At 39.2% G+C, this 12,300-nt stretch overlaps 1 protein-coding gene across 1 annotated transcript in view; it reads left to right on the top strand.

Moving 5' to 3' along the window:
• The window catches only part of LOC127640463 (AP-3 complex subunit beta-2-like), a 41,648-nt gene that overhangs the window by 7,303 nt on the left and 22,045 nt on the right, over positions 1 to 12,300 (top strand). The window contains exons 2-5 of the mRNA XM_052123049.1: positions 8,371 to 8,446; positions 11,300 to 11,374; positions 11,639 to 11,734; positions 12,045 to 12,205. Coding sequence (XP_051979009.1) covers positions 8,371 to 8,446; positions 11,300 to 11,374; positions 11,639 to 11,734; positions 12,045 to 12,205 — 408 coding nt within the window. The remainder of the gene's footprint in view (positions 1 to 8,370; positions 8,447 to 11,299; positions 11,375 to 11,638; positions 11,735 to 12,044; positions 12,206 to 12,300) is intronic.

The raw sequence follows: 12,300 nt of genomic DNA, 5'->3' as shown, positions 1-12,300 counted from the left end.
TTTGTCCTCTTCAGACCTCTGAATAATGATTTTTTTTTTGACACACAAGGGTTAAATGCTGAAAACAAGAGGCCGGCATGTAGTCCGCTATGCATGCACACTGCCATCCTCACAGGTCCAGGAATGGTGTGGGTAGGGTTCTGGGGGGAATTAGATGCGTCGACGGACCCGGTCACCAGAAATCCTCGGCATGAGTTAGATCGCCAAGGACTGAAGCACCCATTGCGGCGGACAGGCCTAAATGCTGGGCCACCAGTCCCCTCACATGCCAAGGGCCCATCCAAGGAAGCCAAGCCACTCAGAGGAAACTTGTCCCGTCGGACCATGTCCCTTTAACCTGGATCTTACCCCCTTATAACATCCTACTTAACTTTGGTCACTTTTCCAATGCACGTTATAATTCCCTTTTTTGGACTGTTATGTCGTTTATAGGCGGCACGGTGGTGCAGCGGTTAGCACTGTCGCCTCACAGCAAGAAGGTCGTGGGTTCAAACCCTGGTTGCCCCGGCCTTTCTGTGTGGAGTTTGCATGTTCTCCCCGTGTCTGCGTGGGTTCTCTCCGGGTACTCCGGCTTCCTCCCACCATCCAAAAGACATGCAGGCTAGGTTAACTGGTGTCTCCAAAAAAATTGCCCTAGGTGTGGATGTGGATGTGAGTGTGAGTGTATGTCTGTCTATGTGTGGCCCTGCGATGGACTGGCGACCTGTCCAGGGTGTCCCCCGCCTTTCGCCCAATGTTAGCTGGGATAGGCTCCAGCCCCCCGCGACCCTGTACACAGGATAAGCGGTTGACGATGGATGGATGGATGGATGTCGTTTATTATTTGAAATATTGGCATAAGAATTATTGTAAGTGCTTTTATAAAATTATAAGCTTCACATTTCTGCATTTAATCCATCCAAACATTGGTCCCATTCACTTCCATTGTAAGTGCCTCACTGTACCCTTGTTGAAATACATTTTGTGGGAATCAACATTATTCCATAATTGCTGTTGATTGAACTTAACTTGTATTGAACCTGGAATTTTACTTTAATTGAACTGTATCAGAAAAAAATAATCAAATTAATTTAGACTGAATCAATTTAAAACCCATTAGAGCAGAACAAGTCAAACACAGTGTAAAATCATTTACTAAATGTAACCGTATAAATTGCTCGAGCTCTGCCTCAGGATGGCACTGTTTTTGTTTGTCATTTAGCATATTTAACAGACAATACAATGTTTGTGCATATGTATGTGTTTTATGTGTGTCTGTTTTTCCAAATCAATTGTGGGTTTTCCTACAAAAAGGCCTCCCTCAGAACGGCATTTCTAGCTGAGTCATATCTGGGAGAGGGAGAGGCAGTCGACTGTTGCAGAAAATACGACAGTTAAGAGGATGAGGGAAGAAAAATATGTGAGAGAGAGCTGGGAAAGAGTGCTGCTGTGAAGGAAAGGAGAGAGAGATAGAGTGTGTTTCAAGAGGGGCGGGATTTGCTGCTGGTGGGCGGGGTTTCGTTTTGCTGAATGATCAGAGATGTGCTCAGCCAGTTCATTCTGAGCAAGAGGAGAACAGAAAAAAACACCTTTCTTCTCATCTCTTCACCTCACGATTAAGACGCAAAGGTCCTTGACGCCTTCAGATCTGCAGTCAATTTCTGAGAACTGGCCAGATCTGTTTGACAGCTGAAGTCTAGACTGGCTTTTACATGCTTTTACTTGGGAGTTTTCAGACAACTGTTGCTCTTAAGACGGACTCTACAGGTGTTTGTGTGTGTTTGACACCTAAATGATCATTTAAAGGAGTGTTTACCTGCTTCAGGGATCTACAGCAGTTGCATGGTAGTATCTGAAACTTTGGGATTTCCCTGCTTGTATTAGGTCTATTCAAGTTCTTGGATAGAGGCATATAAGGATGACTGCCATGCAGAAGTTGCTCCAGCTCCCGGCTAATGCCGTGAACATTGTGAAGGGCGTGCAGGGAGTGTTCAGAGCCAGGAGGAAGCTCTCAGTCCAGTGCTGACCCCGGATAGCAATCCCCAAAACTGGTACAGCGCCGTCCAGCCCGAAGAACTCAGACACCTGAGATCAGGAGGAGCGGGGGGAGGGGGAGGAACAGGGGAGTGGACTGAGGAACGATCCATGTTGGAGGAGGGGCTTAACAGTGTTCAGATGCAACTCCTACGGTACGCTAATACTTACATATACACACACAAAGTAATGAATAACTATATCAATGTGTGTGTGTATGCAGTATGCACATGGTGTGTGATCCCAGAAGAATGTGATTTTGTTCCGAGGTTGCTCTTTCGAAGTTCAGTAGACTTCATGGAGTTTCATTTAAAAGAATATTCCGGGTTCAATACAAGTTAAGCTCAATCTACAGCATTTGTGGCGTAATGTTGATTACCACAAAAAAATATTTTGACTCATCCCTTCTTTTCTTTTCTTCAATTCATTACATTATGGTGCAAAAATGGCTTCATATATTTACAGCTTAAATGTCTGTCACTGTATTTAGGGTCACTTACTCTCTCTTTATTATTATTATTCACATTTAAGGATAATAGTAAAGCCATTTTAAACTTTTGAATGGCAGTGTATGTTGAATTTGTTCTGTTTACCATTTCTGTAAACGCGCAGTGTTACTGCAATGCCCAGCATTTGATTTACAGTCTGAATTAATTTGTTAAAAGCTTCTGTATGTAAATCAAGGGCTGTTGCTCAGTCACTATTTGTCAAGAGGAAAAATTAATACATGCTTAAAATGCTTCATCTTTCTGATGAGAGTCATGAGTCATAAAGATGACTTTTATTGTGCTTTTTTATGGTTAAAAGCTGCGTTTTGTATTCCTGTGTAAAAAATATACTGCATACAGGTTTGGAACAACATGAGGGTGAGTAACTATCTCGTCAATGTGGAGCAGATAGCTTTGACTTCAACATGTCTGTTGAATCACCCCTGTTCATCCTCTTACATCGCTGTGATCACGACCCAGTGCCCGTGTGTGTGTGTTTGAGGGAACCAGAGCTGACAGGTTTCAGCCACACACTACCTTGTTCTCATAGCAAAGCCTCAACTGCTCCATCATGACGGGTCATGCACACACACACACACACACACACACACACACACATACACAAGTGTCAATCCGAGCAGGAGGCATATTCACCGATGCATGGAAGGAAGTACCACCCCCGCTTTTTTAAACACACATAGAAACACACTGTCTTAAAGGGATGGTTCACCCATAAATAAAAATTCTGTCATCATCCTTTTGAAGCATCTACATCACACACACACGCTGATCATATTAAAGTCTAACTGTGTTCATACGGTGTAAATCTCCCCGCTGTTGCAGGCCTTCTCTGCACCTCATGGCTAGTAAAAGTCACAGAGGGAATCTTTATTCACGAGAGAAAGCGATAGATAGTTGTGCAGGGTGAGAGATGCTGGCAGCAAATCTATTCACCCATTTTATTGCTCTCTTTGTTGCTGTGGAAACCTTAGAGCTGGACCTGGGTGTGTTGTGCGATATCATAGTCGTTTATTTCCAGCAACAGAGCCGTGACTGCCACTAGGGGAATGTTTTTAATTAGTGAATTGTGTTATCTCTGCCAGCTCATAATATTTTAGTGCCATAGATTTGAGTGGAACATGCTCTGCATTAAAGGAGGGGTTTCAATCAGGTCAGACTCAGTCACATTGGCCTGAGTCGTTCTAAATCCATTGTGATATATTGAATGGCTCGTCCCTTTCTTAATGGCCAATACCTTTTACTACTGTATGTCACAGCCATGAACCGTGATTTACAACTTTCCTTCGAGCAGCAGCAGCGCTCACTTTTTCAGCCGTCTTTTTTCCAGAAGTATTTTTCACATTGATTTTTTCTGATAGGAATTTCATAAAATCCTTCATAAAAGAATTCTGAGCCATTAACCAAACCAACCAGCTCCGATATGAATCACTACATTATAAACTTTGATTTTAAGCAAAAAGTACTTGAAAATCAGACAAAAAGACAAATGTACACGAAGACTGTGCAATGAGGTTCCCGTGAAACAATGAGATTGACATAATCAAATGAGAAACTATGGAAAAATATAAATTTATTGATTCAAAGTTGTTGATTATAAGTATAGAATATATAGATTATATTTCCATTTTATTCTAAAATATTCAGATATATACAAATATATATGTAGTTTGAGAGTGTGGGGAGACCGACTCGACTTGCATCATTCACAGTGCATCAGAGCTCTTTTGGCGTGCTTTTGGCGAGTTTGTGCGATTCTCTGATTGGTGCACCTTTCTCTTCAGGCTCATGAGTTGAAATAATGCAGACTGATGGCTTCAAAAGAAGCACATACCATTGATTAAAGGAATAGTTCATCCAAAAAGAAAATTCTCTCGTCATTTACTCTCTATCTCATGCCATCCCAGATATGTATGACTTTTTGTCTTCTGCAGAACACAATTGAAGATTTTTAGAAGAAACTCTCAGCTCTGTCGGTCCTCACAATGCGAATTAATTGAATGGTGGCCAGAACTATGAAGGTCCAAATATCACATAAAGGCATCATAAAAGTAATCGATAGGACTTCTAAAGCAGTGGTTCCCAACCTGGGGTACACGTGGGGCGGCAGGCGCGGAAGACAGTTGGTCAGCTTCCTCGTCTAACGAAATGATGCAAAGGAGCAAAATCTCATCATAAAAATAAAATAAAACTGTCCAAAGACCTCGACATCCTGGTAACTGTAATACGAAATCTAAATGAACTGTCGCTCTACCATCCAGAGCCTCTTTTTACAACTGCGTGAGAATGAAGCGCAATGGTTAACAACAGTTTTATTGAATAATTAACACACGCAAACACGCGCGCACACACACATGTTGATGCGGCTATCCTTATGAGGACTCTCCATAAACAATGTTTTTTATACTGTACGAACTGTAGATTCTATCCCCTAACACAACTCCTAAACCTAACCCTCACAAAAAACTTTCTGCATTTTTACAATTTCAAAAAAACATAGTTTAGCATGTTTTTTAAGTGATTTGAATTATGGGGAAACTAGAAATGTCCTCATAAACCACATTTATAGCATAATACCCTTGTAATCACCAGTTTTGGTTGTGGGGACTTTCTTATATGTTTGTAGGAGCGAGTTCAAGGAAAAAAGGTTTGGAACCACTGTTCTGAAGCGATCCAATCAGTTTTGGGTGAGAAAAAACTAAATATAACTCCCTTTTAAGCGATGAGAGAATTTTCAATTTTTGGTGAACTATCCCTTTAACTTTCTCGGAGCTCACAGTATGTCTGTCTTTAAAGTTATTGTTAAAAATCTGTTTGTCTGTGAAAAAAAAGGAAACCAGACTGTTGAGGATGATGACGGTATTGGGTGAAGGGCATTCTCCTTCTTGACGTCAATTTATTGGACAATAATTTCATGAATGCTGGATGATTTATTTATTTATTTTCCCCTAAAGAGAAAAACATATATCTGCTTCAAGATTCTTTAGTCAACTTATAAGAGTACACTAGCATGACCTCATAGCTAAAAGACCACAAAACTCACATTTTAATTGCATGAGGTTTTTAAATCCAGGAATGAAAAAACTTAACACACAAATGAAGGATTTAATCTGATTTGGAATTCTGTAAACCCAACTGCTATCTACTGCTGTTTATGAATATTATAATCATAACCATCAGCATAGTAGCAGACTATAAAAAAAAAACTAATTCAAACCCAAAGCTGTTTTGTTGTTATATAAAACTGTATGTTCAGACTATGCACATAAGTGGCATTTGTTGCTAGATTTGTTCATTTAAGAGATAGTTCACTCAAAAATTGACATATTCTCATCATTTACTCACCCTCATGATATCCCAGATGTGTATGACTTTCTTCAGCAGAACACGTTTTAAGAAAAACAGAAAAATATCTCAGTTCAGTAGGTCCTTAAAATGCAAGTGGATGGTGAAACTAAGTCAGCATATACGCTCAAAAGAATAGACAGTCAGCATATACGTCATCCAAAAGATCAATATTTAAGTACTTTTGTACTATTATTCATCGCTTCCAGTAAGCTTCAGGAGAGGTCACATGGTTGACATGTTACGGACGTAATCTCACATTTTCCTCTCGGTTGAGACATCCAGGATAAGCACACAAACGCACTATTGTGAGTAAAGAAACAGATACAATTACAAATCTAAACCAAAACCAATGAAGCTGCTGTACTGTGTTCCTCCTACTCAATTGTAAACAGCGCTGCTCTTCCGGATGTGTCGCACGTGCGTCAGTTCTTGTCTGTCTTGCATACTGCTGCAGACCGGAAGCAATTATTTATAGTTAAAATGTACTTAAATATTGATCATTTTTACATCAAATGTGATCAAATCGCTTTGAAGACATTAATTTAACCACTCCAGTCATATCGATGATGTTTATGCTGACTGTCTATGATTTTTGAGCTTCAAAAGTATGATCACCATCCAATTGCATTTTAAGGACCTACTGAGCTGAGATATTTTTCTATATATCTACATTTTTCTTCAAACTTGTTTTGCTGAAGAAAGAAAGTGGGATATCATGAGGGTGAGTAAATGATGAGAGAATTTTCATTTTTGGGCAAACTATACCTCCAATTTGTTTTAGTTAAGTATTTGTGTGTGTATATGTGTGAACAGATGTTGAACTCTTTACTTTAGCCCAGCCTGTGTGATCAATAGGGACAGAGAGATGAAAAAACATATAGATAGAGATAAATGCAGCTGAACTCTTCATCCACATTCACCCAGATAGCCTATCAAATCCCAATGGCCAGAAAACAGAGAGACTATAAGAGAGAAGAGTGAGAGAAAGTTGAAAACATTGAAAGGCAATAAATTAGGTCACCACCTTTCCGTCATGATGTCCTCTTAAGAAGAGATATATCACCTGCCTGTTGCTAATGTGCTGGCGTGTGGATGTGGTTGCTATAGCAATGCATATCTGTCTCAGAGAGTCGGAAAGAAGGATTTTGGCTTTAACTCTCTTCTCTAAAGCTTTAGAGTTTGAGCAAAATTCTTGATTTGCTCTCAGTTTAATCTCATTGATGTCTAGCAGAAACAATTGAGGTCTCATTAACTCTTTTCCCGCCAGCGTTTTTAAAAAAAGTTGCCAGCCACCGCCAGAGTTTTTGATGATTTTCGCTAAACTTTAATGGCCCGCAGAATATTTTCTTCCATGAATATATGAAGATGCTATATATCAAAATAAAGATCTGAGCCTCTGCTTTTAGGCAAAAAAAAACGATTTTATTTTATCTTCATTTGTTCTTTTTTTATTGCCACTTGAACAGAGGTAGGTTTGTCAAAAACAACATTTCGGACAAAAAGCTGAGAAAAAGGCATTTTTATCAAACAAGTGCTTTAGTATTAGTATGGTGTTCCACTTCACGTTTGAGATGATCGCAGTCTGTTTCTTTGATCAAAGAGTTGCGTACTCTTTCAAAACATCGTGCTGGTCTTCCTTATCAGTATACCACCTAAAACACGGATACCCGGAAAATTGCGTGTTTGGCGGGGAAAGAGTTAAGAAAGAAAGATCTTGCATTGTTTTTCTGTTTTGGTGACACCATGTTTTGCTCTAAGGGTGTTTTTCCCCTACATATTCTACATTTACATTTACATTTATTCATTTGGCAGACGCTTTTGTCCAAAGCGACTTACAGTGCACTTATTTCAGGGACAATCCCCTGGAGCAACCTGGAGTTAAGTGCCTTGCTCAAGGACACAATGGTGGTGGCTGTGGGGATCAAACCAGCATTCATCTGATTAACAGTTATGTGCTTTAGCCCACTACACCACCACCACCATATTCTGGTTGTCAATATGTTCTTTGCACACATATTCACATATTTGTGTGACTCCTTTGATGGAAGTCTTAATTTCATTAGCTCTGGTTCATTCTTCTAAACTCGTGAGCATCTGAATGGCTCTTCAAGAGCCAAGATCTGCCTCTATGAATGATCCTTTCTAGTGCTTGAGTTCCTCTTTTGGTTTGTCTTTAAATGGACACCTTTCTTAGATTTCTTTAAGATAGAGAGCAGGAACGATTGATGAAATGTCTGTGTAACGCAGTTCAATGGAAAGGAGCAGGCGAGAACCGGCTTGGCAATATAATTAATATTTTAATGATAAACTTAAACAAAAGACACAAACACACACATAACGGACAGCTGGCCGTAAACTATCTCTCTCTTGTCGCACCGCCATCGGCCTTTATCCCTCTCGGAGGCTTAATTAGCCTGATAAGGAACCGGGTGTGTATTATTACGACCTGGCCCGCCCGCCCGCCACCCTGTCACAGTCTGTTTTTCTGTTTCTTTTTCCTCAGACATGATGACCTGAAGGAGATGCTGGACAGTAACAAAGACTCCCTGAAGCTGGAGGCCATGAAACGAATCATAGCGGTGAGTTTTGGTGTCTTTTTCTTGGATGTTTGGACTACTCCTTCTAATTCTGCAATATGCAGTATGGGTACTGTAGCATAGGCTACTACTGTTTGAACAATGCATACTGTTTGCATACAATGTGAACCTTTTAGGAGAGATTTGATTTGGAGGAAGAGTAGAAATGTGAACTAAAGCATTTGCATCAGTGTTCAACAGAATCTCTATTGTGTGCCTGCTCTTGTGACCCAGCTAGATGTCCGGTTTGATTTGTAGATAATTGGGTGACCGGTAAGGTTGATGCACAGCTGTGCTGGGAATCTGATTTCAGTTCTCATAGACTGGCTGTATATTAATGTCCCAGCAGCCCTTAAGAGATGTCACGTTTAGTTTTATAGCTGTAATGATGGAACACAAGCAGAGAACCGAACCACTAAACAGCAGCGGTCAGACATCACTAAATCAAACAGCTCACATATAAACACAAACACACAGAAAACGGAGTCAGTTTTATAAGTGTGTTGCTATGCAGTTTTTAAGGTGCTCTAGGTTGTTGCCAGGGCATTGCTATATAATTCCGAAGATGTTCTGAGTGGTTCCAAGATGTCCTTGCCCATGCTCCAATATGCTAGGAAGTTCTGGGTGGTTGCCAAAATGTTTCTAGGTTGTTGCTTCCTAGCACAAGTCACCAGAGCCAAATTTCTATGTTCTATGGCATTCATTTCCCTACATTCGGCTCGGGATGAAAACATTTTACACACTCTCACTAATATTATAAATGTGCATTCTAACAATGTCCAACAGAGTTTGTACTGAACATGCATAACAGGAGAGTTCTCACAACAGTCTCATCCCAACTACTTTTCAAATTCTGTATTGTGTTTAATATAATAACATGGTGGAAAATAAATTTTTATGTTTTTTAAATAAAGTGTCCAACTCCTTTGTCTCGGTAAGGCCGGTGCTACACTAGCAGACTCCAAACAACTAGATTTTGGCCAAGGGTGTCACACATGCTGAGATCTCGCTCTCTTCAGTTGGCAATATGGCTCTTGCCGATACAAAACGGTGGAGGGGTGACAAACATACCAACTATCCGCAACTCTCTCTATCTGATTCCCCATCACGTGGAGCTAGCTGTAATAACATGAGAACAGCGTGAGCATAAACAATTGCAATAGAGTGATTAAGGCCATTTTTAGACCCGTAGCTTGCTTGAATTTTTCAGAAATAGGGGCTAAAATAGTTACAATGTTGCATTTACTTCATGGTTCTGATTTGCTTTCACAAGGTTACATTTTTTTTCAACAAAAATGCCACTGAAGGTGACAAAAATGACCCTGAAATTGAAAATGTGGAGGCAAAATGTTTTTTTTATTTATTTTTTATAGAAATGCCACTTATGATTTCTATTTCTTATTTGTAACAACAGATATATTTGTTTTATTCTAGACCTAGTATATACATATCACATGAAATTACTTGATGTTCATTTAAATTTATAGGTAACTGCTTATCTGATTATTCAGGCTTATCTGAGTGGAAATGACGGCCAATAAAAATATTCTGCTCACAAGTGATATTTACTTTTAATTTTCTTTGTTTTCTTCAAGCATCACTTGTCTCATATTTCATATCAAGCATGTTCGTGTTTAACACTTTTGTTGACTTGGTTAACCAGTACGGTAGCTTTGAAAAATATTTATTAGGGGCAAAATCGTTTGATGTTGTTGAAATGACGCCACAACTTTGGGACAATTTTTTAAAAATGTATATAAATAATTTCCTCACAATAAATATTTAAATTGTTTTGTTCATTTCACTCTTTATTTAGATTATTATAGTTTTAAACATGTAATAATTAGCATTTTTGTAAGGGACAAGGCTGAAACAGTAAAATCTTTACATAAAAGGCATTTAAAAGTACCCAAAAAAATTCAATAAATAAATGATAGGTAAAAAAAGTTTCCAATGTAGTTTTAATGAGACTTTTATATAAATAAATAAATACAAAATTAAAATCTGGGACATGAATTTGACCGAAGTTGAAGAAACACCAAATGCACCAAATATTAAATCTTGTAAGGAATTTGAACAAACCCACTAAGTATGAACAATAGTAACGGTAATGCTTGCCTTAGCAAACACCACTAATGATTGTTTACTATGAGATGTGTAATTATCTGACTTGATAAACAGGCAGATTGCAGTAATTAAATAAAACTGGTTTCTCGGAGTTCACGGGGCAGTAAATGTCACTGTCGCTGTTTGTTTTGCCGCTTGCTGGTCAACTCTGCTTCAACTCCTGTTTCTATAGCGGGGGGAGCGATTTCAGCGAGCAGTTTGGAAATAGGACAGGAATGTGGGGTGTTTAATATTCATGAGTGGGTTTAGTACCTCTTTATTGTGAAGGATCAGATCAGAGCCAATATATATCTATTTCCCAGAGTTCAGAACCCACTGCCACCTGATACTGTTTCCATTCACACAAGGTTGTTTATTGTAAGGGTTATGAGACTAATTGAATGTGTTTAATGTCATCATTATTATTATTATTACTTTTATATGATGGAGAACAGCCTTAATAATGACTAATATATTTATAAATCAAGTCCCTAAGGGACTTTTAACAAAAGGTATTTGCAGTCTTTGTTTGGCCGAATTTCATTATTACTGAAGCTCAACAAGTATGAAATATCATGAGCAAAACCCACACTAAAGTCCATTAAAAAAAATGTTATATGCATATTAGTTCTCCTTTCTTTAAACAAGAATTACATACATTAAAATTGAACACTTTATATATACTGTATTTAGAGGGACATTTCAGGCCTCTAGAATAAAAATGCTGTGTATGGATGTGTGTTTACACAGATAATCGCCCGAGGAAAAAACGCATCTGATCTCTTCCCTGCGGTGGTGAAGAACGTGGCCTGTAAGAACATCGAGGTGAGTGTTAAACAGGATGCTCATGAGACGGAAAGCAGCTCAGAGCCACAGGAAGTCAGCTTTTCTGGGTGTTATTAAACTTTCATCTTGAATGAATTTGAAATGGCAATGTAAGTCTCCTCATTAATCATCATACGTTCAAGTGCTGTGTCACAGAAAATCAAGAGACACCACATTAGTGCTATATTCAACCCACTATGAGGTTAGTGTGTTGAATCTGTGTGTGTGTGTACTCTGATACACTGTATGTGTATGTTGTCTCAGGTGAAGAAGTTGGTGTATGTGTATCTCGTGCGGTACGCTGAAGAACAGCAGGATCTTGCTCTCTTGTCCATCTCAACTTTCCAAAGAGGATTAAAGGTCCTTTACACACAGCATAATGTTTTCATTGCACTATGAAACACTAGTGCTTATCTTACGTACTATAGTATGGTGAGTATACAGTACTCACTGAACACTCAAACATACTGTGATGGAGGAAACAATGCTTGAATCTCTCCTTTAGTGCTCAGATGAAGGAAATGCCAGTTAGTTCTGGTGTTGGATGTCATGTTACTGGCTCTTATCTGCACCTAAAAGTTAAGTTCATCCATAACAAATGTGACTGAATAAATTTTGTTTTTCCCTTTCTCTGTGTTTTGTCACTCCATCATTGTGACCTCTTACCCAGGACCCTAACCAGTTGATCCGTGCGAGCGCACTGCGTGTGCTGTCGAGCATTAGAGTGACCATCATTGTACCCATCATGATGTTAGCTATTAAAGAAGCAGCGTCTGACATGTCTCCATATGTTCGCAAGACCGCAGCTCATGCCATTCCCAAACTCCACAGGTACCGTGCCCAGAAATAACAAGTGTTCTGTCTCAACACAAACAGGGTTGCAAATAAAACTCATTTATAACTTACAGGGCCTGACTGCCTCATTT

Source organism: Xyrauchen texanus, chromosome 49 (assembly GCF_025860055.1).
Source record: "Xyrauchen texanus isolate HMW12.3.18 chromosome 49, RBS_HiC_50CHRs, whole genome shotgun sequence".
NCBI classification, from domain to species: Eukaryota; Metazoa; Chordata; class Actinopteri; order Cypriniformes; family Catostomidae; genus Xyrauchen; species Xyrauchen texanus.
The sequence above is the reverse complement of the archived record's forward strand: the minus strand, read 5'-3'. Positions and strand labels throughout refer to the sequence as shown.